At 48.3% G+C, this 26486-nt stretch overlaps 1 protein-coding gene across 2 annotated transcripts in view; it reads right to left on the bottom strand.

Moving 5' to 3' along the window:
• EEFSEC (eukaryotic elongation factor, selenocysteine-tRNA specific) overlaps window positions 1–26486 on the bottom strand; it is a 256685-nt gene that overhangs the window by 131266 nt on the left and 98933 nt on the right. For both annotated transcript variants that reach the window (XM_019022999.4, XM_055381498.2), the window contains exons 3-4: window positions 16711–16807; window positions 14154–14318 (exon numbers count right to left, since the gene is read on the bottom strand). In XM_019022999.4, the coding sequence (XP_018878544.2) occupies window positions 14154–14318; window positions 16711–16807 (262 nt within the window). The remainder of the gene's footprint in view (window positions 1–14153; window positions 14319–16710; window positions 16808–26486) is intronic.

Genomic DNA, 26486 nt, shown 5'->3' with positions numbered 1-26486 from the left:
ACAGCACCTCTCACCCCACATTTGTCTCTGGGCTCCAGTCCAGATGCCAAATGCCTTCCTTTTAGGTTTTCAAACACATTAGGCTCTCTCCCACCATGGGGCCTTTGCATTTGCCCAGAATCCTCTCTACCCACACCTTGCTCATCTTCTCCTAGTAAGTCTTCCTCCTCCTTCGGACCTGAGAAGCCTCCCCTGACTTCAGCCCAGGTTGGTTCCCTTGCTATCTGCCCTCAGAGAACTCTCCCCTGTCCTGGGAAGGCCCCACCTCAGGCCATATGTGCACATGTGCTCATGTGCAGAGCTGTCTGCCAGGCAGTAAGTCCAGCAGGCAGGCAAATGCGAGCACACAAATTGGGATTCTCCCTAATCTACACATCCACAATGGATAGCTTCACAAACACCAAGCTGACAGCAAGCTAAGGTGGCTGTGCTGCCCCAGGAGGGCAGGGGAGCCACAGCTGTCACTCACAGACAGCTCTGGCTGGCTCACTCTGTGAATCACCCTCATCTAGAATCATCTCATTTAAATACTTTTGAAACACACACACAAAAACAAAAACAAAAACAAAAAACACCCAAACTTTGAAAGGCTGGAATTTATTTATAAACAAGAACATGTTATAATGAAGCTTTTTAGCAAAACTTCAAACAAAAGCAGTCAAGTGCCTTTTTTAAATAAGGCATCTCATTGGCCCTTTCCCCATGATGATTACAAGTTGACACCTGTGAATAATTAAAGCAAGGTTTATGGTATTTCATTATTGTTTTATTTTTTAAAAGAAAGAATTATAAATACTCAGTTTAAGTAGTACGTTGGCTTTACGCACACTCAGGAAACACTCAACTTTCCTTTAAAAACAAACAAGAAAGTCCCAGCAGAGCCCCAGAGTGATGCCAGGGCAGTGAGGGGCCAGACACAGACTGCAGGTGTGGTCTGCCCTCCCTGAGGTGCCAGGCCAGAGGGTGAGAGGGGGCAGGCAGAGCCGCTCTGCCCAGAAGGGTCTGCTTCCTCAAGAAGAGGTTGGGAGGCCAGGCTCCCCAGTACTTGCTGTGCTTAGCCCGGATGCATGCCCTGGCCTCCAGCCCTGCTGACCTCCTGCCTGTCCCACAGCGTCTCCCCCTCCCTCCTGGTGGCAGAATGTGCCCAGCATTCCCCACACTCTTCTCCCAGGCCTCTGAATGGCTGTACCCCTTCGTTGCTCAAGATATTCATATCTCCACCTCCAAGAGAGCTCTCTTGGCCTACAGAACCCCTCCCATTCTCAATCGCCTCACTGTAAGGTAAATAAGGTGATTCACCAACTCATACCCCTACTGGTAGACGGTGAACTGTAAGAACAGAAATGGGACCTGCCTTACTCACCCTCTACTCCTATGACCTAGCCTAGCATCTGGCTCATAGTAGGTGCTCAAGACTATGTGCTGAATGAATATGTTGGACACTGATGTAAAATCATTATTTTCTTTTCCTTCCCACAATAACTCTACAAAGCAGGCTCTGTTATGAACATTTCCATGTTTTGCGGATGAGGAAGCTGAGGCTCAGAGAGGTTAAGTCACCCAGGCTGCATAGTATGTGACAAATCAGGGGCAGGACGTGAGCCAGGTTTGTCTAACTTCAGAGTCCAACCTCTGGCCCATGGTTTCCTCAAACTGCCAATAAAGGGAATCCCTTTGGATGATTTGATTGTCACAAATGTTAATTCCTTGGTTCCTGCTGACTGGAATTCAGGGACCCGGAGTGGACCAAGAATGTTTAACAAGAATCTCAAGCAACCCGCCCTAACCCCCAGCTGAGTGTGAGAAATAATGAATTAGACCCTGCTAGGCAGCCCTGACTTCCACTGTCAAGGGCAGAGGCTGCCTACAGGATTTATTCCCACCCTGTGCAGGAGGCTGATCCTGGGACTGAGCCCAGGAGGGCGAGGAGGGCCAAGAAGGGGCCTGGGGAAAAGCTGGAGTGAAAGCACAGGGTCCTGGGACTTACAGGCTGGCAGGGCATGAGGGAGCGGAGTGGGGAGCAGTGGCACCCAGGAGCCTCGAGACCCTGTGGGCCCCTGGAGGGGCTCTCTTGCCTGATTCCAGGGTGCAGCTGTGCTTCCCCATCACAAGGCATGGCCTACAGGACCTGACTCCAGCTGGAACATCTTCTAGACTCGGCCTTCCAAACATCCTACTGCCCTTTCAGAGATGACCACAACCACCTACCAACCACCCCACTTCTCAGACTCTCTGCAAGGAGCTCCATGTTTACCTCAGTCATGCCAGACACTCTCTCGCCTCTGGGCTTTAGCACATACTGTTCCTTCTGCTCAGAATGCCTGGGCAAAGCCCTCTGCCCTCTCTGAGACTCAGCTTCAGTCGCCTTGCCTGGGAAGCAGGGTTGGAGCCCTTCCAGTGCCCCCACCACACTCTGGAAGCCATGTTCACCCAGTGCCTTCCCCATATGAAGAAACAGCTGCCTGTCTGACCACCCCAGCCCCACTGAGGGCTCCCCCAGGGCCAGCGTGGGCTCTGATACCTGTCAGGGACTCCAGTCCCCGACATGACACGCATCAACAGTATCTGGAAAGGTTGTGGGCAGGGCTGGCTTCATGGGTGTGCAAGCTGAGGTCACACAGCCCTGCATGGCCACACTTTCATCTGAATCAGAGCTTGCTTCCAACCTAGAAAGGCAGTGGTCTTCAGACAGTCAAAGACCAGATACTCCTTTGTGGACCAGGCAGCACCCAGGCTTGCATTGGGCACAACCTGGCACTGTCAATTGACATTTACACAGCATTTTCTGCACCAAGGCCACTCCCAGCTGGGGCTCTGACACTGGCTGGGCACCCATTTCCCAGGAGAGGAAACCGCTTTGGGCCCCAGTATCGAGGTCCCGCCAGTCCTCAGGTCACTGCCAGACCCCTCGATGACATGCGCATCCTATTCCAAAGGCACCGCAGCCCACAGCTAGAGGGAGGAAATGACTGCACCCCCAGAGGCCTACAGGCATACAAGTTTCGGTAAGCCCAGCAAGCCCGCATCCATCTCACCCCTTGCTTCTGCATCTGACAATTCCATTGGCCTGAGTCACAGTTTCCCCTTGAAACTTAACTGACCACTGAAGGTAAACAAGATTGTGAAAGCAAATGGCCCTCGGAAAGAACCATTCCCACCTGAAGGCTGTTCTTACTTATTTAAGAAGGTGGCCTGGCCATACAGAGGGGCGTGTCTTGCCACAGTCACACAGCTGGCCGTTTACGCCTGGGACCCAAGACCCTGTGTTCCTGCAGGGCACAGTGGATGGGAACCAGCCCTGGCATTCCATAAATGTTGTTTCTAATCAAATCCCTATCTTGTCCTAGAAACAATAAAACTCATTTAATTCCACCCAAAAGCACGTATAAGTTAGAGTGGTTTTCATATGACAACTTGTAGGGTGCTACAGCTGCCCTGGGAGTGTCCCGAGGCCACCCTGGGCCAGGGCCCACACCGACCTAGGCTCCCTCAACATGTGGCTTCTACAGGGGATGTCCAGAGGCCAGCCACACTCCCTACCCGTGCCACATTTGGCACCTCCACGTCTGCTCCCCCAGCAACCACTGAGTGCTGCCTGACTGCCAGGGCTCCACGTAGAGGGTGCAGGGGCTGAGGCTTCCTGTGGTGACTGCGCCCACATGCGTGCGTGCTCTAGAGCAGCTTGCCCCTTTCCTCCTCCCCTTTGCTGCGACTCGGAGGAAGGCAGCGTGGTCAACCCCACTGACAGACAAGGACGCTGAAGCTCAGTGTACTCAGGGAACTCGCTTGAGCTCACAGGGCCAGCACATAGGTACAAACCCAAGCCCAGTTGCTCCCGAAGCCCTGCTGTCACTTCTTTGTAACACTGCCCCTCAGCTGGAAAGGGCAGGGTATGCTTGAGTGGTGGCTGCACTCAGGCTTTGGGGTGAGCAGGGGAGAGGCTGAATCCTAAGACATCCACCTGGCCTAAGAGCAGGAAGCTGCAGTTGAGGAGCCTGGTTGGGCTGGGGCAGGGCTTGATTTGTGGTCTTGGGCACTAGAGCCCCATCAAAGGGTTGGGAGGCTGCAGGTCAACCTGGGCCCAAGTGGGACTGTAGATGCTTACACCAGGCTTGAAACACACCAAGCACGACCAGACTGAGCTGGCATCTCTATAAAGGGGGCCTACCTCAGCAGTGGGGCAGCACCACTCCTGCCTGTCCCCTTCCTTAGGAAGACACCACTTGGGTTAAAGCCGCCATTTCTCCCCTGCTCCAACCATGCCTGGGCCACCCAGTGCCATCCTTGCAGAAGACTGTGTGAAATGCTTAGGCCTATCAGGAGTGCAGACAGACCCACTGTCACAGGTCCAGGCCGCTCTCAGCACAAGAAGCTGGCTGTACCCTCTGCCTGGACAGCTGACTGCAGGTCAGGACTCCAGCCAGCCTCTTAAATGAGGCCCCTGAAAGCCATGAAGAAGGATAAGGCAGCATGAATCAGCAACTCTAAAAGCAGCTCCAGCAACCTTGAGTTGGAGGTGCCCTGGGCCATCTCCACAGCTGCTTCATGTCACAGAGGCAGGTCCCAGGGGCTCTGCAGCCTCCTCACACCCACCCAGGGAGCTCAGGCAGGGTCAAGAGCACATGTCTTGGACTCTGGCTGCCACAGCTTGAATCCGGGTTCCTTTGCTGATTAGCCTGAAGAAAACTTTTAACATCTTTGTGTTTCTGTGTCATCCCCTATAAAATGGGACAATCGCACCTTCCTCAGAATGTTGTTGAAAGCCCAGAATGAACATATGTAAGGGTCTCAGAGCAGAACCTGGTATATGCAAGAAAATGGCTAACAGACACTCCCCAAGCTGTTGTCCACACTGGGGCTCACTCCCTATGCCATGCAATCCCTGACTCCACTTCAGAATTCACTGCTCCTACAAACCATCAAATGCTAAACTAAGAGAATACTTGACCCCAACTAAGCCAGACATGGCTGCCTTCTTTATCCACCAGCATCTGAGCAATCAGGCCCCTTGGGCCCAGTGTGTGCAGTGGGTATTGGCACCATCTCTATATATAGACGCTCAGCATAAACAGCCATTCTCAGAAATTAAAGGAGACCCACACATGAAAGAACTAAAGGGAAACAGGTTCCCCTTCCTTAAGAAGACACCACTTGGGTTAAAGCCGCCATTTCTCCCCTGCTCCAACCATGCCTGGGCCACCCAGTGCCATCCTTGCAGAAGACTGTGTGAAATGCTTAGGCCTATCAGGAGCGCAGACAGACCCACTGTCACAGGTCCAGGCCGCTCTCAGCACAAGAAGCTGGCTGTACCCTCTGCCTGGACAGCTGACTGCAGGTCAGGATTCCAGCCAGTCATCCGCTTCTGGAAGCACATGCTGGTAGCAGTTCGTCTAGCTGCAGCAGATTCTCAGGGGCCTGATGGAAAAGGGCATGCCATTCACTTGGGGTTTGGGGGTTAAGAACAAGCTCCAAGCTTCCACAGGAAAAAGGCCTGCAGGGGCAGCATCCTCCAACCTGCCAGAGCTTTAGGACACTGAGCATTGATCTCTGACAACAGCACCTGCAGAGAGAAGTCTTCCTGAGTTCCCTGCCTCCTGTGAGGTCAACCTTCCATCTTTGCCTGGCGACTGTCCTTCCTCAGCTGTGCCTCCTTAGGGAGACAACAGGATATTACAACTTGGCTGCAGGTGTGATTCAAATCCTCAAGCCAGGAGAAAGGCAAGACCTCACAGAGGCTCTTGGGGTCCTGGGTGCAGGCAGGAAATGCAGAGCTCAGAACACCCCACCCCAAGTCTCTGCACTCCATGGGCCAAGTAAAAAGGCCCATTAAAGAAAAGACAAGATGCAGAGTTGTACGGGGTGGTGATAAAGACAGTGAGGCTTACGTCAAGCCCTGCTGCAAGCACGCTATGTGGCTCTTGTCAAATCCCCATGAAAACCTCTGGAAGAAGCCAGGGGAGGTAACTGCCCCGTGAGTGATGGGGCAGGACTCAAACATAGTCCATCTGTGTCCAGCACCTGAGCTGTGATGGTGTGGACACTGGGGAGCACCAAGCCAGTGGATACCTCTCAGTTTTGCCTGCCTGACATCTATTCTGCATTTCCTAGGAGTAACCCAAATTTCTTAGTGAACCATCCCTCCCACCTTGTCCCTTCCAGCTCCAGGGGTGGACATGTAACCCAGCCAGCCCAATTAGAGCACTGTACTCATCCACAGGGATGAGCTCCCGTCCAACCAGGCCAGGAGCAGCCTGTTCCTTAATTGTGTTCCTAACAGCTAGGAAAGAGATGCCATTTTACTCTCATATCATAAATGATACTTTGGTCCAAAAGTAACAGATAGCCCTGACTGGAACCGTGTGGAGACAGAGCTCTCACAATACACACAGTTCTGAGGCGGGGCAGACACACAGCAGCCCTCAGGTGCAGGCTCTGCTTCTGGGCAACTCTCCTGCCTCCCAGCCTCTGCAAACCTCCAGGCTGGGAGTAAGGTGGCCGTTCAGCCCCTGAGTCCAGGCGTCACATCCTTCCTCCCTTCAATGTCCAGTGAAGGAGAAAAGCTGTCTTTTCCTGTTGAGTTCCAAAAAGCAGAAAAGCTTTTCCCCAAACCCCTAGGAGATGTCCCTTCACATATCATTGGCCAGAGTCAGGTAACAAGCCACTGCCAGGGGAGGGGTGTTCCACTGCCAGGACGGATCCTTCGATAGCGTGATGTTCAGGAGTCAACCACAAGTAGCACTGCATCTTGGATTTGAAGGAGAAAATGGAAAGCCAGAGCTGTGGGGATTATGTCAGGGAAGGTGCCACCTGAGTGTGTGGCCCACACACGACAGGGCAGAGCCAGTTCTGGAGCCAGCCAGCACTCCTGATGACATCCAGACGTCTCCAGCCCTGAGCCTATCTGTTTCCTACCCTGCTTAAGGCAATTGAAGTTGGGTTTCTGTCCTTTGAAACCAGAGTATTGCCTGATACACAGAGAGCAGTGGGAGATCTTATGAGGCTTTAAGACAAGAAACTGAGGCTGGAGAGGTGATAATGAAGAGCTATGCTCTGCCTTCCGTGCCATGCACTTTAGATTTTATCCTGGAGACAGATAAGCAGGACAGCAATAAGGCTTTTCTGTCAGCAGGGCTGGGCTGGACTCAAGAGGAAGACCTGGGAGGCAAGGGGAGGAGCAGCATGCCACAGGAGCGGCCCTGCAGGGCCCGGGAGTTTGAACCTGAGCAGTGGCCATGGTGCTGCAGAGGAAGGGCCTGATCTGCGAGGCCCCTCCTGAGGGCGACAACCAAGGGTGGGCTGATCTGCTCAAAGGGCCTAGCATGGCTTCCTCTGGCTTTCCCAAAACCTTCCTGGTTTCCTTCTCTGCCTTCTCTCCTTCCCAGGGAGCTCCAACCCTGTGCATCTGGTGCACCACACATGGGCACAGAGAGCAGAATCCCGTAAGCTTCCACTGCCAAAAGCCAGACAACCATGAAACATCAAATGCACAGAAACTGCCTTCCTTTATGTATCTTCTGGAACAGAAAATAGTTCAGGATGAAGGCCACTCAATATTTTCTAGATAAAAACACATGGCAGCAGAGGGAGCTCAGCCTTGAGAGCCGATGTCCACAGGTGTTGGAAAGCCAGCTCTGCAGCCTCGGGCACCTGATTCACAGTCACTGCTCCCAGAATGAGGCAGCACAGGGACACAGGGAGCATCTCCACTGCTGCTTACTGATGGAGCATCAGGATGCAGCCTTGAAGACAGGGGCACAGCCCCAGCAGGAAGTGGGGGGCTGCCCAGCTCTGGGTTTCTGTAAATGGCCCCAGGGTGGCAGTGACTCCAAACACAGCCCTCTCAGGTCACTCATTACCTATTTCCAATCAAAATCCTACTGAAAAACAACTTGTTTATTTCCTTTATTGGCTTTTTCCTATTATTCCTTTCACCAAATATTTTCTGGGCCGAGCCCAGGATGGATGCCGAGAATACAAAGATGGAGGAGACTCAGCTTCTGCCCCCAGGGAGACCAGGGTCCACAGGAGATGCAGGCACAAAGACAAATACAAGCAGCAGGCAGCACAGAGGACGGGGCACACCTCTACCCAAAGGATGTGAGCCCTGAGCTGTGCTGGAAAGTGAGCATACTGCAGGTAGGGGAAAGCCCAGAAGGGCTCCAAGGAGAGAAGCAATGCAGCATTCCTCTGGGAAGGGGAGTGCACAGTGTTGCTGGAGGTGGGGGAAGGGCAGATCTGGAGGAGTCAGGACTGCAGGCTTGTTTGGGCAAGAAAATGGATTCTTTCCAGATGTCATAATCTTATCTCACCCTTGTGATTAGCTTCAAAGAGCAGAGGCAAAGGTAAAAGTAAAAACACCTACCAGTATTTAAGGTTTTCTTTTCCCTTTCTGGGGGGTCTTCAATGAAGAAGAAAATCAATCTGAATATAGACTTGATTTGGGAGGACTATGTTATCAAATTCTGAACTCTTCCCTAAAAGCTTTATCAACTAAATAGGTATCCAAATATATCTAATAATGTTTGTCATCATTATCAGAACATTGATTGGATTCATAGTGGACCATAGTGGGGTCCACATAGTGGGGTCCGCAAAGCATATTTGCATTTCAATAACTCACTTAGTAGCCCTGAACAGGACCTTACACCCAGGAAGGTGCCCTGCCACTTACTACTTCCGGAACCCACAACAAAAATTCTACATGAGAATAATATCAAATGGCAACAATAAACATGACAAGAGTATCAGATAAAGCTTGTATCTCCTAGATGCCAGGAACCTTATATACATTATCCCTAGTCCACACCACACCACCCTGACCCATCTTCCAGAGGTCCTGGACAGAGCCAAGCACACAGGGGTCATCCCAAGTTTGAGCTGAACCAGTGAAACACGAAGAGGTTGACTGACTTGCCTGTGGACACACAGCTGGTACATGCCTGCCTTGAGTCCCTCTGCACTCCCAGCCCCTGCTCTCTTTCCCCATGGTCTGTGGCTTCAACAGTTTCTGATGTTACAACCCTGATAGCCAATCATCACCAGAAACATCACTAGCCTGAACCCCGAAGATCAAATCTTATCAGAGGGATTTCTCAGGCTGAAGATCGAGAGAGTCAAAATGCCTCAGCAGAAAGCTGGTGACTCTTAGGATAAGTGGTCTTTAAACTGTTCTAGGGACTAAATGGAATTTTTTTCTCCTTCACTCCCTGTTCCCCAACATTTTCTTGCTCAGCTAATTGGCCCCAGCTGGGAACAGACCTGGGCAACAGAAACGGGGGCCAGGGTATGGCAGGCTCCGCAGGCCAGCCCAGGCTGGGAGGGGAATGTGACTGTTTATTTGGAATGGCTGTGCCCTGCCTCCAAGGGAGTTCAAGCGGTCAGATGTGTCCAAGTCTATTAGTGAAATCTGACAGGGATGTCACTGTGTTTGGAAAGAGGGCCATGGCCCCCCATGTCCCGGTGCCCAATAGGCACTGGCCACCAATCATGGCTGGAAGAGGGCAGGGGTGAGAGGAGGTCAGGAGTTCTGAACCTTAGGCTCTGCTGCAATGGGCTCTCGTACATGCCGCAGCCCGGGCAAGGCCTCAGCAAAGCACAGCAGCATGGCTACAGAACTGCCATGGGGCCTGCAGGCCCTGCCCTGGAGTAGAGGCACCACTAACAGCCCAGGCATCTTCTCTGGGGCTCCCGTGGCAGCAGGGCACACGGCCAGGGCTGGGTCTTTGGAGCTGGATGAATGACTTCAAGTCCCAGCTCTGCTGTCCAGTTGCTTAAGTTCCCCGGGTCTAGGTTCTCTCACTTGTGGGATGGGCATGCCAGGAAAGAAAGGAACGGGCAGTGCTGGCCATCAGTATGCAATGGTTCTGACATGTTGCCCCCAGAAGCCCAAGATGGTGAGCAGGGGCAGCGATTCCCTGCGAGGAAGCCAAAGCTCAGAGTTAAGGGACCTGACAGGATCAGAAAGGACTTAAGGCTTTTTCTGATTTCAGTCCTTTCCATGCAAAATTCATAAGTTTCTTAGGGCTGCCATAACAAATTACCACAAATTTGATATCTTAAAACAACAAAATATTTCTTCTCTCACAGTTCTGGAGCCAGAAGTCCAAATCAACGTGTCAGCAGGGCTGGTTCCCATGGAGGCACCGAGGCAGACTCATCTCCATGCCTCTCTCCTGGCTTCTGGGGGCTTCCGGCAACCATGGGCACCCCTTGGCTTGGAAAAACAGAGCTCCAATCTCTGCCTTAGTCTTTATATGGACTTCTCTCTGTGACTCTCCGTGTCTTATCCTTGTCTGTCTCTTATAAGGACACTGGTCATTGGACCTAGGGCCCACCCTAATCCAGGATGATTTCTTCTTAAGATCCTTACCTTAATTACATCTGCAAGACCCTTATTCCAAAATGGTCATATTCTGAGGTTCTGGGTAGACATATTTTGGGGGACCATAATTTAACCTACTATAGTCTACCCTCTGGTACCCAAAATTTACATCCATCCCACATGCAAAATACATTCACCTCTTCAAACATCCCCCAAACTCTCAGTCCATTAGGCCATTAACTCTAAGTCCAAAATCTCATCTAAATTATCATCAGCTCAAAAAGTTCCTAATGTCATCATGTAAGTCACCTAATCAGGTAGGGGTGAGACTCTAGATATGGTCTATCCTGGGGCAAAATGCCTCTCCATCTGTGGACCTAGAAAACAATTTACCTACTTCTAACATTCCAAAAGGGAGACGGTGGAAAAAATACAAGGGTCATTGGTCCCAAGCAAGTTTAAAACACAGCAGGGCAAATTCCATGAGGTTTCAATACCTGAGACTGACCTCTGTGGCTACTCCCCTAGCCTCACTTCTGTTTCCAGAGCCCTGCTCTCAGAGTCATTCTTCCTTTTTTAGTTTTTGAAGGATAACATGTGTTTGTAGCTGAGTTGTTCTATCAGCCTGTTTCTTGTCTGTAGAATCCCAGAAGTCTGACAGCTTTTTATTCATTTGTCAAGTCTCTCTCCCTTTCAGTCCAGTGTTCTTGCTGGTATAACATTCTCAAAACCCTTGAGGGTCTCTTATATACATCAAGGGGTGCATGCCATTAGCCAAGACGGCTCTCCGCATATCCTTGCTACAGAAGTCCATCTCTATTTCTGGCTGCTGCTAAGTTGCTTGGATCTGTGAGTCACACACCTCCTCTCTTCAACAGAAGGTTGTCCAGGCTCACCTTTGGCCTTCTCTCCAAAGTATGCTTTCTCAGCAGTGAATTTCCTAATCTTAATATCCTTTGCAATCTAGAGGGACTGAGAACCTCCCAAATCATCAAGCGCTGATTTCTGTTTGCTAACAGTTCCTTCCTCAATTCATTCCTTTTCCCTTATGTTTTACTATAAGCATCAATGGAGAAACAAGGCAGCATCTTTCATAGTTTGCTTAGAAATCTCCTTAACGAAATGTCTCAGTACATTGCTTACAAGTTCTGCTTTTCCTGACTAGTAAATTAGATCATCAGGCAGTAGACACCAAAAGTGTTAAAAAGTAGGCTGGGGAAAAACAGCTGCACAAAAGTAAAAGGAGAATTAAATTTGTATCTGCCAAGCACCTGCCATGTGCCCAAGTACTAAAGATCAGTAACTGGCATCCTGATAGGCAAGTTCCACCTTTATAAGGACAAAGAGGGTGGCCAAAAAGCTCAGAACAGGACCCCACTCGAACATCCCTGCCTCCTTACCACTACTGACTTCTCTGCCTCAGCCCTTCTCCATGCCCTCAGCCCTAACATTGCAGCCACTGACTCTTATCAAAAACCTTTTTCTCCCTCTAGAACCTCAGGTACCCCCAATTCAAAGTCTACCCCACCCCACAGAGAGCCCTCTTTTGACACCTCTTTCATACTCCCAGGTCTTCTCCCAAGCTGCAAGCATGTCTTCTCCCAGAGTGGAAGGGATGCCAGGTCAGAGTGGCCCCCAGAGGTCTGACTTAGGAAGCACAGAGACTGGAAAGAAATTTAGTACTGATTCGTTTTCTGTTCTAGCAAAGAATCTGCAAACAGTCACCAAAGTAATCTTAATTTTGTTAAATATAAACTGAATCTACTTTTACACTTTTGTGCTTTATTTTTGAAGATTTGCACTTTTAGTCCCTGGCTTAAACTAGATTTTATTCAAGTGGTCTTTTTCTGGGACCAATGGTCTTCAGAGGAGGACATGACAGCAGGTAGAGGAGGGGACTGTGACTCACAGTGTCTAGGGGACATCCTAACACCCAGCTCTGGCCAGGTTCCAGGGCTCCTTGGATATGGTGGGGCCCTGCCATTCGACTCCTCCCACTAGATCCAAGGAGCTCTGGAACCTGGCCAGAGCCAAGTCCTTTCTTTTGTTTTGTCCTTTCTGGTCAGGAGACTCTTCCCTAATACCCCTGGCCCCTGCAGAAGGAAGTAATAGACACACTGCTGTAAAATGAGCTGGGGGGTTGAAACCTCAGGTTGCCTTTACTTGGGGGAACCCTGTTCATGCCTGCCCTCCATGAAATGCCCCTTCCCTATATCCAACCATGCTGCTCTAGACGAGGGATGGCACACACAAGACATGGGTGCCAGTAGGGACCCTCTCCACTTCCCTCACTCAGGCCAGGTGCTGCTATCATGGCCCTCTCACCCGGCGGGTGATGTGGTTCATTTTATGTGTCAACTTAGCTGGGCCACAGTGCTCCAACTTTATTCTGAGTGTTTCTGTGAAGGTGTTTTCAGATGAGATTAACATTTAAATTGGTGGATGTTGAGTAAAGCAGATGACCCCTATAATGTAGGTGGGCTTCATCCAATCAGTTGAAGGCCTTAAGAACAAAAGGATTAACCTCCTCAGAGAAGAGGGGATTCTGCCAGCAAATGGCCTTCAAGCTGCAGCTCCTCCCTAGGCCTCAATCCTGCCAGCCTACCCTGTAGATTTTGGACTTGCCAGGTTTTATAATAGTATAAGCAAATTCCTTAAAAAACATATCTATTTATCTATCTGCATCTAATACTAGGTGCATTAGTTGGTGTTCTCCAGCAAAACAAAACTAATAGGAGATACAGATATCTACATATTTACATCTATGTATCTTTACCTATGTATCTATAGATACCTAGATATCTGTATCTCCCATTGGTTCCGTTTCTCTGGAGAACCTTAACCAACACACCTAGTGAGCCACCTTAAAATGCCTCAATACAGCCTCCAGGTAGCCATTCCCAATTAACATGCAAATTGAAATCATGCACATCCAAGCCTCTCTAGCAGCTAGCTGAGTCCACAGGGCTGAGCACCTCCACTTCCCTGCACTCTAGGCTCCTTCAAGGATTAGAGAACTGCCCTGGACCCCAGCATTCCAGGCAAGGTCTCACACGAATTCTAAGTAGCATGTGTTCCCTACCTTTTATTCTTGTTGAAGGGGAGGGCAGTCAATGAGGCTGTAAGTTTCTCTTGTCGCATAAAGTAAAACTATTAAAAATGCCTTCTAAATAAGGGGAATATCAAGGCACTATCTTTTAAATTAGAGCCAGGCCATCATAGTAGAAGGAGGGGTGATGGGAAGGCACCAACCACTCATCCTTCTCACAGGTCTTCAGGAGAATAATGCGGCATCTGTCGATGGCCACCAGGAGTGCAAAACCAACCTGGATTTCTTCCAGATTCTGTGACTCTGAGCATCACAAGATTCACGTCATGTTTAATTTGAAATTACTGTGGTTAAGAAAAAGGTACCCAGAAATAACTCCACACATACTTGCCACCCTGACGTACAGCCAGTGTCCAGAAAGGGAGGTTTCCCCTCCAGCAGCCCCACTTGTTAACCATGTGATCTCAAGCCCACCTCACCTTCTGGAGCCTTAGTTTCTTTATCTACACAGAATACCTACTTGGGAACACCTCCTTGTGGCACATCATAGGCCTCCAATAAACAGGCGCTATGAGAATTAGGGAGAGCAGCAGTCCTAGAATCTGAGGTGAAAGACTTAGAGCCAGGTGGGGCCAGGCAGCCAGAGGGGAGGTGGGGCGGAGCAGGCAGTGGGAGTCCCAGGGCAGGCACAGCAGCAGGCTCAGCAGCTGAATAGACAAAGGGACAGTCCCCCTCCCTTGCTGCCAGCGAGGAGGCCAGAAGGGAAGACAAGGTAAGACTGACCTTGAGGGCAGGGATCTCCACACTGTCACCGAGGCTGATGGAGCCTGAAAGGATGGTCCCTGTCATCACAGTGCCTTGGCCTTTGATGGAGAAACAGTGGTCCACAGACATGAGGAACGGTCCCGAGGGGTCTCTCGTTGGGATGGAAATCTGGGACGTCAGGAGCTAGAAAAGAGAAACTGGTGCCACAGTCCGTGGGGAGAGGAGCCAGATGGGGCAGGGCAGAGGAAGGCAGAGAATGTGGCTGACCAGCAGTTCATCAAGGCTGCCAAGGTGAACTCAGCTCAGAGGTCCATGCCCTGGCAAGGTGGACAGGAGATCAAAACCACCTAACTCCCTGACTGCATTCCAAGCTTCTGCCATGCTCTCAGCTCTTTCCGCTCAGTCTGAAGGAAAGGGCACCTGGAGAAGCCTCGTCTGTCTTCCCCCGTGGGACTGCTACAGTGGTCTGTCCTGCCAGGCCCTCCATGCTGCAGCAGAGTAGCCACTAAAGGACACCCTGTCGCATTGCTCCCTGGCCTCATGCATTTCCCCAGCCTCCTGATGCCTTCAGAATTTAAAACTCCTCATCATCTAGCCCCTAGGTACCTTTTAGGCCTCATCTTCCGCCACTCCCTGACGTATGCCAGAAGCCAGCTGCCGGCAGGCCTAGAGTTTTACCAGCTGGCTCAGCCTCGCCTGTACTGCAGCAATACCTCCTCTGGACAGGCTTCTCTGTATGGCCACGTTTCCCCTGCCCCCATCACTACAGCTAACACTCTCCTGTGATCATCTCTTTATTGTCTCCCCCATAGGGCTGTGAGAGCCAGGTATCTCCAGTAGCTGGCATCATGCCTGAGAGAATGACAAGTGAAAGAAGAAGAAACAAGGGGATGTGGGGAGAGGGAGGAGGAAAGGATTGTTCCCAGGGTCCTTCCTTCTCTGCAGACTCCACACACCTCAGCCTCACCGGCCGATTCTCCTCATGCCACCTGTGTGCCGGGAGATGGTGTCAGGGCTCATCGCCAATAAACAAATGAAAACAAAGACTAGGATTCCTTGTGTTTGCTACTTTTTCACTTCGTAAGGCAACAGGCTGTCAAAAAAGTATTCAGTGGTGAATGTTCCAAAGTCTTAGTCTTGTGATAACAATTCTTTTGGAAAAACACTAGAGATTCAAACAAAACAGGCTTGGTCTGAGATTTATGTAGAAGCTTCTTAAAGGAATATACAAACATCTTTCAAAGCAGCATTTTTGAGGATTTCGCTTTAACAAAAACAACTATCCCAGGCTCCCAGACAAGTGCTCTCAGGAGCCTGATGAAAAAGTAACAAAAGCCTCACCCAGAAAACATTTGTTTTGCTAAGCTGACAAGATCAGCACGTGTGAATCACAGAAATGGTGGCAGTGCATGTACGTGGTCACACCTCATCTTGGCTCTGCAGAGCCAGGTGCAGGGGGGCCGTGAAGCTGACCCCAACGATCAACCTGGGTCTGAATCCCAGCTCCACCGTGTAACTCGCTGTGAGACATGGGTCAAGTTATTTAACATCTTTGAATCTCAGACTCTTCATTGGTATATGGGGATAAATAATGTCAGCCTCCCTGAGTTTTTGTGAATGTCAATGATCCTGTATGTAAAGAACTTAGTACAGTGCCTGGCCTGTAAACATCAACATCACTGTAACAGTAAGCACTGACATGGCACTGTACCGAGCACATTATACTCATTAACTCATTTAACCCTCACAACTCCAGGAGGTATGTGCTATTATCTTCCAAGTGAAGGAATTGAGGCAAGAAAGAGTAGATCATTTGCCTGAGGTCAGAGAGAGTGGTGGTGGAGCTAGCCCCTGAACCACAGTCCAGCCCCAGAGCCATGCATGTTGCTACTCCACCCCGCTGAACTGTCCTGAGCACTCTGTGGAGGAACTCTGTGGCTCCATTCTCACTGCTACCTTCCTTAGTACCAGCACCACCAGCACCCACACACACCCTTCCTGATGGATGACTGGGCTCCCTCTCTGACTACCAGCACAAGTTAGGAAGAACAACCTGGGCCTCAGCCCCACAGCTTCCGAAGATAAGCCTCCCATCTTTGGTGGAGGTGCCCAGGATGGAAGCTGCATTGCCCCTGCTGTTGGGCTCATGTCTTTCACCCCTGCCTCACTGGCCCCCAGCCCAGGTGGGGTACTGGAGGAGCTGATACAGTCTGAAGGACTGGAATGGATGTCACGGTCCCAGGGTTCCAGATGGGTGGGAGCTGCTTTGTCTGAGTGTAGGTATGACAAGAGAAAGGAGAAAGTGAGGCACAGCAAGGTGTGACAAGCTCTGCAGAGTTTATGGCTGGAGGGTGAGTCATGGGCTTCAGTGAACCTTAGGAGTCCTAGTTTGGGTCTACCTTTTTGAGGGAGGTGGGGGAGTTGTGCTAAGGTGTTAACAGGGAGGTTAATGGAACCAACTGAGTCCTCTTGCTAGGGCTGCCTCTCTTTCTCTCTCAGGGGAGAGAGGGACACAAAGGGGCTGGCCTGAGCAGCACTGGGGCTAAAGGGCAACCTGGATTCAAGATAACAGTACCTCAATGAGCTCTGGAATGCCCTGTGGAGCTTCAGTTTCAGGGGCCTCTGGTCCCCCCGGCTTGGCCGCCACGGGTATAATCGGTGCACCTCGGAACCTGAAATGGAAAATAAGTCCCATCACAGTTACAGAGATCAGCAACATGGACACAAAGCATGTCCATGAAGCACCTGGCACAGTACCAAGTGCAGTGAGCATCCTCTTCTCTCCCCGCATCAACCAAGCCTAGAAGACAGCACCACTGTACTAGCACATGGCACATGATGCAATGGAGGCCCCAAATTTCCCCGTCTGGGGGAAATGTCCCTGCATTGGACATCAGAATTTTAAAGGGCTCTCTTAGATATTAACCTCCACTTTCAGAGCACTCCCTAAGGAGGCAGCAGTGATCCTGGCCCCAGGCTTCTGAATAAAAGACCTCCTTGAAGAAGACCAATAAATACATCCCAGCCTTCTGAAGAGATGCAAGAAATAATAGTGACCAAAAAGTCTCTGCAGATGTACCTGGAAGCACGTCTCTACAATCTCAGTTTCTAATGCAGAGCATTCTTGCCTAAACTGTACTAGGAAAGCCCCCGCATCTTTAAGAAGACATACTTATTCTGTGTGGACATTTATCTTTCCCATTTAAAAAAAGGAACATTGTTAGGGGGAAAAAAAAAAGAGTGAAAGAGAAAATAAATAACCCATAATCCCATCATTTGGTGTATTTTCTTCCAACCATGGTTTTCCCATGCTTTGCCAAGGGATTCTTTTTTTCAGATTTTGGTTATAGTAAGCATACTATTTCATATCCTGCTAATTTATTTACCATTATATCACAAAGAACTTTCTGTTGAATGACAGCAACAACAATAACAACTTACATGGCTGAGCCAAGCCTATAATGTGAGGTTTAAATGAAAGCATCTACAACACATGATGGAGTTGTTGCCATTTTATAGATGAGAAAATGAGGCTTAGGGAGTCTAACTGATTTGCTCCAAGTTGTTGGCTATAAACCTTAGAGCCACATTTGAACCCAGCCCATCTGAGTCTGAAGCCAGGGCTCTCAGTCTCTTTGTCACACTTCTCCCCGCCTGGGCCTGTTCTTTCATTGTTGACACCTGGACAATGGTACGACCCAGAATTTACATGCTTGTACATGCTTTCCTCCATTACTTATTTGTGATATTTCAAATTTTTCACTATTATAAATTACACTGTGATAAACATGTCAGCGAGCATGAATGTTTTTTTTTTTTGCCTTGGCTTTGGGATGAATTCGTGGGGTACACATCTAAGAGTGAATACTCACTAATAGATCAGCAAAATGATACAGCAAGGACATCTGAAAAGCCCTCTTCCATGGAAACAAAGAACACTGGCAAAAATGATCAGAATCAACTTGTTCAGAACTCTGGAAATTAACCAAAGGCTTCAGCAATCTGTGGAGTGTTTATTCAAGAAGAGTCTCAGTAAAACCAAGCGAGCTTTTGATGTTTTAACTTGCCCTCTTCCTATGCTAACTCTGCAGCTGTCCTGAAAACCAATCATGGTGAAAACCAGTAGCCTGCCAGGCACTGAAAGGGGCAGAATGGGTTTGAGTTCCTTCAAAGCCCTTCTTCCAGAGAATGATCATGATTTTCCAGTCTGGTGGCTCTCTGGAAGGCCCTACTCACAATGCTATATTTACTTGACCTGCCTTGGAGCTTGCTTAGTGCAAATAGCCTTTTCCCTGGGGGAGTTTGTTGAAAATAATCAGAGGCAATTGTTTAACATCACAGCTGCCTGAGGGAAGCTGTGATGTTTAATAGCCAAAAACTTCTCAAATTTCATGGAAAATATCTACACTTTCAAGAATCTCAATAAACTCTAAATAGGATAAACTCAAAGACACCCACACCTGGCACATTACAATCTAAGTGTTGAAGGCCAAAGACAAAGAGAATCTTGAAGCCATCAAGAAAGAAGCAACTGAACTCATGTACAAGGAATCCATAATAAGATTAGCAGCTGGTTTCTCAGGAGAAATCGTGGAGGCCAGAAGGTATCAGGATAATATATTCAAAGAAGTGAAAGTTAAAAATAAAAATAAAAAAAATCTACCAACCAAGAATTTTATATGCAGTAAAAAATGTTACAAAAATGAAGGGAAACATGGGATCACCACATGATCCAGCTATTCCACTCCTAGATATATATCCAAAAAGAACAGAAAACAAATACTCAAAGAAGTACATATCCGTACATGTCCAGAGTAGCACTATTCACAATAGCCAAAAAGTAGAAACATCTCAAATGTCTATCAATAGATGAATGGATACACAAACTATGTTGTGTATATATACACAACAGAATATTATTCTGTTGTGACATAAAAAGACATGACATAAAAAGACATGAAGCATCAATACATACTTCAGTGTGGATGAACCACAAAAACACTGTGCTAGGTGAAAGAAGTCAGACACAAAAGGTTGCATATTGTGCAATTCCATTTATATGAAATACCAGAATAGGTAAGTCCATAAAACAGAAAGTAGATTAGTAGTTCCCAGGCTGGTGGGGCACAGAGAATGAGGAGCAAAGGGCTTAATGAATACAATTTCCTGTTGGGGTAATGAAAATGTTCTGGAATTAGATAGTGGTGATGGCTGTACAATTCTTTCCACATTGAAAGTATGAATTTCATAGTATGTGAATTCTATCTCAATTACAGAGAAAATAGATTGAAAGGTATGCTACCTTTTCCACTACCACAATGGACATCTACGATGCCTATTTCACTGCACACATAACAAAATAGTCTTTTAAAAATTATTTTTAATATATACTTCATTTTAATTTGTATTGCATTGCCTTAATAAGTAAGCCATACAATATTGAACCACTTCCAACTGTTTGTATACCCAATGTATTTTCAGGAGACATTTCTGTAGCACTTCTAGTTCTGGAGTTTGTTTCCTCCAGGAAGAGTCACCCTTACCTTCCTGACACTGAGGCTTGCTCTAAGTGCTTCTCTGTATATAGTCTAGCATGCAACACAGTGGGAGTGACAGAAAGCGACAGGACCTTTTACCAAGCACCAACGGTACAAGCAATTGTGCTAGAAGCTTTCCAATCCCCATCTTCTCATCACAATCCTGTAAGGTGGGTATTATTCTTCCTCCCCCTATTTCATAGAAGAGGGTCCTAAAAGTTTGGCCAGCTTTGGTAGCTTGTTCCAGGCCACAGGCTAATGAGTGGTGGGGCTGTGATTTAAAGCCAACTCTGAGTTTACTTTAAACCTGAGACTATCATGAGAACAATCCTCCATCAGCCTAGGTTGGAGGCAGGGGCATGTGTCCCTTCTCAAATCCATATGAGAATTTGGAAAGTAGCTGATCTTCAAGGATCAGGGAACATATACATTTAAGTCCTGTAGCCAGATTAATAAAACCCTTGCCCTTAATTACATACATTAAATATATGTAATTTTAGTTCTCAAACCAACGAAAAAACGATATGATAGCTATAATTATAGTACCCAATATTATGACAGTTTGCTATCACTTTCAAATTGCAGACATAAATTTATTGAATTCTTAACAACCCTCTGAGATAGGAAGAACTTCTGTCATCATTCCCATATTCAGAGTCACACATTCATTCTCCAAATATTGGTGAAGCACCCACCATGCACACAGCACCTGGCTAGATGCTTTCACATGACTCCATTTAATCCTCACAGCAATGATGTCAGGTATTATATTATCATTTTAGAGATGAGGAAACTGAGGCACAGAGAGGTCAAAAGATCGCTAAAGGGTCGCAGGTGAAGCAAATAGCAGAAGCAAGGAGGAATCCAGAGCTCAGCACTCTGGTCTCAAAAGCCCTATTCCAGAGCCCTGTCCTTCCCACGGTGCTGGGATCCCCAGAATGACCTCCAGCATCCGCTCCCCAGGGACACTGACCTGGAAGATGGCATCAATGGTCTTTCAAAACACAAAACCAGAAGATTGAGCCCAGTGCCAGCCTGGGCACAAAGAGGGGATGACAAAACATCAAGGTCGCTCTGCTCCCTCCCTTCCTCCTCCTCTCTCAGGGTTGACCTGCACATAGACCAATTGTCCCACATCCTCTTCACAAGCTTTGTCAAATTTGTGTGCCACCTAAGCTATTCTTTGCTCATTTATTTTCTTTAAAAGAATTAATGTTCTTACTTAAATATATTTATTTTAAAACGCAATTTCATGTCACTATCTAAATGGAAAACCACCACATTCCACAAATAAAAGGTAGAGTAGAAGCCCTCCCACCACTGGTCACTTTAAGGACATCCATGAGGCAATGCTCTGCACTCCCTCTGCAAAACCTGCTCCTGGCTCCTAGCATGCCAAACCTCCATGCTGGGGGGGACAGCTTGACGCGCACAGGCCACGCTCAAGAGGTGAGTACTTCCTGCACTTTTGCCTCCTGACCTTTATGCTGAACCTGGTTATGCTGTAAAGTTGGTAATGCCCGTTATAAGCTTCACTGTAACAACATAATTTAATTTAGTATTATGAAACAACAGTGTGAAAATAGCTGTTTCTATGAAAACTAAATTGAATGCTCTGGAAAGGTGTGATAAAGACAAATCTCCTTAAAATCTGGTGTTAAACTAGGTGTGGATAAGAAAACCATAAAAGACCTGCAGGGAGGTTGTGTGAAAACAGAAAAATCCTGTACTCAGACTTGCTTCACTGAAATTGTGGGCAGTGCACTGCATTCGGGAGTGGTTTATAGATGAAAGGTGACTTGGAGCTCTAGTTAGTGGGCTCATCCTGGAAGAAAAGACGAGCTGGGCAGAACATATCCCAGCAAGTGGCAGGTGGAACAAAGCCGTGGAGCCCCTCTGGAGAGCATCTGAGCAAAGAGAAAGAAACTGCTGTTCAAACACTCACAACAGAATTGAAGTCAGTCACTGAGGCTTTCTCTGGGAAATCTTACTAGAGAGCACCTCCACAACACTGAGAAAACCGCAAAAACTTAGAAGATGTGACCAAGAGAAACAATCATATGCAAAGAAAAGTATGCCACACTTGGATAGAAAAAGCCAGAATGATCATAGTTGCTGCCCACAGTGATGCAACTGGAGCCTGCACGCTACAACTTTTCCTTATTGCCAAATCAGCAAACTCTAGAGCTTTCAAAAACATAAATTCTGGGCCAGGCATGGTGGCTCACACCTGTAATACCAGCACTTTGGGAGGCAGAGGCAGGAGGATCACTTGGCAGAACCAGGAGTTCTATACCAGCCTGGGCAACACAGAGAGAACCCATCTATAAAACAAGTGTTAAAAATTAGCCAGATGTGGTAGCACATGCCTGTAGTCCCAGCTTCTTAAGAGGCTGAAGCAGGATTGCTTGAGCCCAGGAGTTCAAGGTTATAGTGAGATCCAGACTGGGCAACAAAGTGAAACTCTGTCTCAAAAATACATACATACATACTGACCAAGAAGAACATACAGAATATAGCTTACTTAACTGTATTCAGACCAAATGAATTAAAGATAACATATAGATTATAAGTGATCATGCATGGAAAACTGAAATTATAAATGACATAAAAACCAAACATTCTTCAAAAGCACAGCCTGAAGAAGTGGAGTCAGGCCCGAATTCAGAACTCAAATCCACATGCAGCCAAGAAGCCCCAGACCAGCCTGGCCTGGCTGCCAGTGTCTTGGTGCTGATGGGGAAAGGGAGGCATGATGCTGCGAATGTCGTATTTCTTCTGTAACAGCTTTTATTGTTGATTTTATTAAATAAATATGCATGTATATGTTTTAAGTTAAAATATTATGTTTAAGGCATGAATGTGTCATTTTTTATGATTCTCTGCTTCAAGGGACTTTTTTGATTAACCAACCACAGTCCAATCTCAGGGGACAAGAAATCTTCTACTACTGTAGCTACAAAAATAAACACAAAGAAAACAAAATAGAGCTATTAAATTCTAGCTAGATACTATTACCTGCTGAAGGCACTGAGCCTGGTTAAAAAGTTAGGGAAATCTTTAAGACACAACAGTACCAATTTGAGACATTTTTCTGACTTAATAAAAGAGATTTAAAGATAACTGAAGAAGGATTAACTTTCATTGCAATTTTGCCACATCCAAGCACAGTCCCAGATGGATCTTGTGTGACATGTGGTGCACGTCCCTCACTCTGAATAATACTGCCTTCATCTTCCTCAGACCCTAGGCCATCCCCTCACATTCCCCCACTATAGCCCCAAACAGAAGCCAGGTGAAGGATCCAGCCCAAGAAGAGGCACCTGAAGGGAAGAGCTCAAGCTTGCTGCCAGGTCTATGGGGGCCTTCCAGGAACCCATGCTGACACCCCAGCCCCGGCCCCGCTCCCCAGCCCCTCCAAGCTCTTCCCTGGACTCACATCCAGAGACTCCTACAGCCCCAGATTTCTCTCCTCTTGGGACAAAAGCCCTCTTGCTTGACACCCCCACCCTGCCACTTTCAATCAACATCCAATTTCTCCTTCTTCTCATATTTCAAAACAAATCCCACTTCTGTTTACCCATCAGAGCTTATGGCTGATTTTCTTACAAGGTCACTTCTGTCTCCTTCCCTTTTAAGTGCAGGACATTTACTAAGTACTTCCTCTGCGCCAGTCTCCACGGAACGTGCACAACGAATACACAAAGGGCTCCCAAGAGCAATGGGGGTGAGGGGTTGGGGCACCAGACCAGGGTGCCAATTCCATGTGACACTAAGAGGAACGGGGGCCAGGGTTCGGGGAAGCATGGCAGAGAAAGAAGTTCCTGAAGGTCAAGAGCAGCTCCCAGTGGTCAACTCAGTGCTCTTCCCTTGCAATCGCTTTCCTCTGTGGCATCTGACCAGGTGACTGTCCAGCAGTGGCATCCTTCCCTCCTCCCTGACAACCCCATACCTTTATTTCCATGGCCCTTGACTATCCTTCACGTCCCCGAGAGGCCCTTCTTCATCACTCATGCGCCCACTGCAGGCCTCCCCAAAGAGTGGCCAGAGAGGCCAACTCTTCCCCTGCATGCTGACCATGAGGGCCACAGCCCCCTTGTGGGCCGCTCCCAAACCGCATCCCCAGCCAAGCCTCATTCCCAGCACTCTAGTTCTACCCTGCCATCTGCCATCAGGCTGCCTCCTGGCCTCTAATTCCTGGCCTCTGATATGGGATGGCATTGCCCTGGCCTCTGAATTAGTCCTCTCTGACTGCATGGTCACTGATGTCTCTCATCAGTCACTGCATCCAATTGGTTCTCCTCTTAGGATCTTGCTCCAATCCATCCTGATTTTCATTCTTAATGGGTTCCACTCTGGGTCAGGCTCTTCTCACCCCAGGCCTCCCAACTGCTCTCCAAAGTGTGTGCACAGACCACAGCTGTGAGAACCGTCCAGCAGCACCACTCTGAGGTGCTGGCCCTCTCCCCTCCCCACTCTCAGGACTCTGTGCCTGTCCTGGGATGAAGTCCCGGCCCAGGGTGGTACACAAGGCCCTCTGGGGTCTGCTCCAGTCTCCCCACACTGATTCATCTCAGCAAAAGCCCTGGGTATCTGCATTTTTAAAACTCAAGCTCACACTGTTGCCCTCACCTCCTTCCCCTCCTCTCCTAGGCAAACCTCACCCAGGCAATGGCAGCCTGAGGCAGGATTCCAGCTAGAAACCTAGGACTAATTTCCATTCCACAGCTGGTTTATGCGATTTCACCTCACTCAGCCCCCATTTCCCTGTCCAACATGAGATGGCATGACCTAGATCACAGGGTTGTCTCCCAGACTGAATCGGTTAACATGTGTAAAAGTGCCGTTTGGAACTCACGAGGAGCCCTGGGAACTGCTGCAACCACCAGCCGTCTGTACCAGCACAACAGCCACAGATGACGGCACCCCTTCCCAGTGGCCATTTCCTAGCCTGTGCTCCATATTTTGAACCTCACCCCTGCTTAGTCATCACATGCCCTTCTAGAGTTAGTCCTCATTCCTGACTCCCCAGCCAGAAGCAAACTTGCCTTCCTCAGAATCCACTTGCTACTCTGAGGAGCCACTTCAGCTCTGGCCTTTAACTCCAACACAAAGCAAATTCCCTAGCTCACCTTCGCCATTGTCCAGGTACTCAGGCTCTCCTGTCCAACTGCACAGGAAGCTCCTCAGTTGGGAGGGAGCTTAATTCAACTGGCCTTTAAAACCTCACCCCACTGCCCTGGCCTGGTTGGGAGCAAACCCTTGAAGAAAATCAGATTTTTTTCTTTTTTAAAGACAAGAGAAGTAACTCTGAGGAAGCTGAAGTTCCCTAAAGAGCAACTTAAACAATCTCAGGGGCCACTCATTGCTCCAAAGGTCAGTGTGACACGATGATTTCAGTTCAGTAAGGAGATTCCAAAGAGGGCCACAGACCCACCTGTCAATCAGTTCTAGAGTAGCTCAGACATGACACACTGCCCCCACAGAAGTAGCGGGGCTTAGGTCTTTGCCTTGAGAAAGGCAATACCCAGAAGGACAAAAGAGAGCTTGGAGAGGGAACGAGGGAGGGAAAAATAATTCACAAAGGAAGGAACAGTGAGGAGAGGGAAGGAAAGAGGAAAAGGAAAAAATAACACTGAGGAAGAGAGACAGAAAAGAAGAAAAGAAACACAGGAGAGAAAATGGGAAAGGCAGGAAAAGAACTCAGACTTCTCTGTGACCTGCTCTGTACCAGGCACCAAGCTTGGTGGTGTCCATACCATCTCAATAGTCCATGGGCAGGGGTTCAGGTACCATATTCAGAGAAGCTATGACTCGCCCAGGGAGCCAGGGAGTAAGTGGCTGGTCTGCAGGAGTCCAGAGTCCAGGCCTCTCCCATAGGAGAAAGAGATGGGTAGGAGAAAAATCTATTCTTAGCACGAAGGCTCCATCCGCAGAGCTGACGGAGCCAAGACCCAGCCATGTACACTGGCTCTGCTTCCATGCCCTGAGCCTGAGGCTGAGAGGGACACAGAGTTGTAGGAACGTGCATGGGGAATTCCAGAGATTACCTATAAAGCTTTTGGAAATTCAACTATCTTTATCCAAACCCTTTTGGGCAACATATAGTAATAGAACATAACAGTGTGTTGGGCCAGGTGTCTGGCCCTTTCCCAGACTCAAGAGAAGCTAGCCTTCCCAACACGCTGAACATGCTACACATTAGGGCACCCTGGCTTCTGGCTGTACAAGGGAGACCCAGCTCCATGGAGCCCTGGGGAGTAGAGTTTAGCAGCCACTGGATTGGTGTCTGGGGTCTAGGAGTACAAGGGGCTCCAGCCAGAGACGGCAGCTGCACAGCTCTGTAGTGCGGGCAGGAGCTGACCAAGAGCTCATTCAAGGACTGCTGTCCCTACCATCCCACTGTCTCCTCCAGACTTCCCTGGCAGCTACAGTATGTTGCGGTGCTTGCTGGGCCTAGACGTGCTGACTGTGTATGCAAGCTGACGTTCGTTAGCACACAAAAAAAGTTTCAGATAAATATATATGTGTATGTGTGTGTATATACATATATATATGAATTTATAATCCATATAAAGATATATAAACAAATAGAATATAAATAAATTTTACCTTTGGGATAGTAGATTCAAAACAGCCAACATTTATTAAGCCTCACTTTTCTCAATAGTCAAGCCAGACACAAAACCTACCTCTTAGGAAACTGTAAGGATCCGACTGATTCCACGAACTATGTATGCGAAACCCCTAGTACAGTGCCAAGTACACAGCAGGTTCTCCACATGTTACAGCTATTATTCCTACATATCCATGG

The sequence above is a fragment of the Gorilla gorilla genome, chromosome 2, assembly GCF_029281585.2.
Source record: "Gorilla gorilla gorilla isolate KB3781 chromosome 2, NHGRI_mGorGor1-v2.1_pri, whole genome shotgun sequence".
Lineage (NCBI taxonomy): Eukaryota > Metazoa > Chordata > Mammalia > Primates > Hominidae > Gorilla > Gorilla gorilla.
This window is presented reverse-complemented; position numbering and strand designations above follow the sequence as displayed.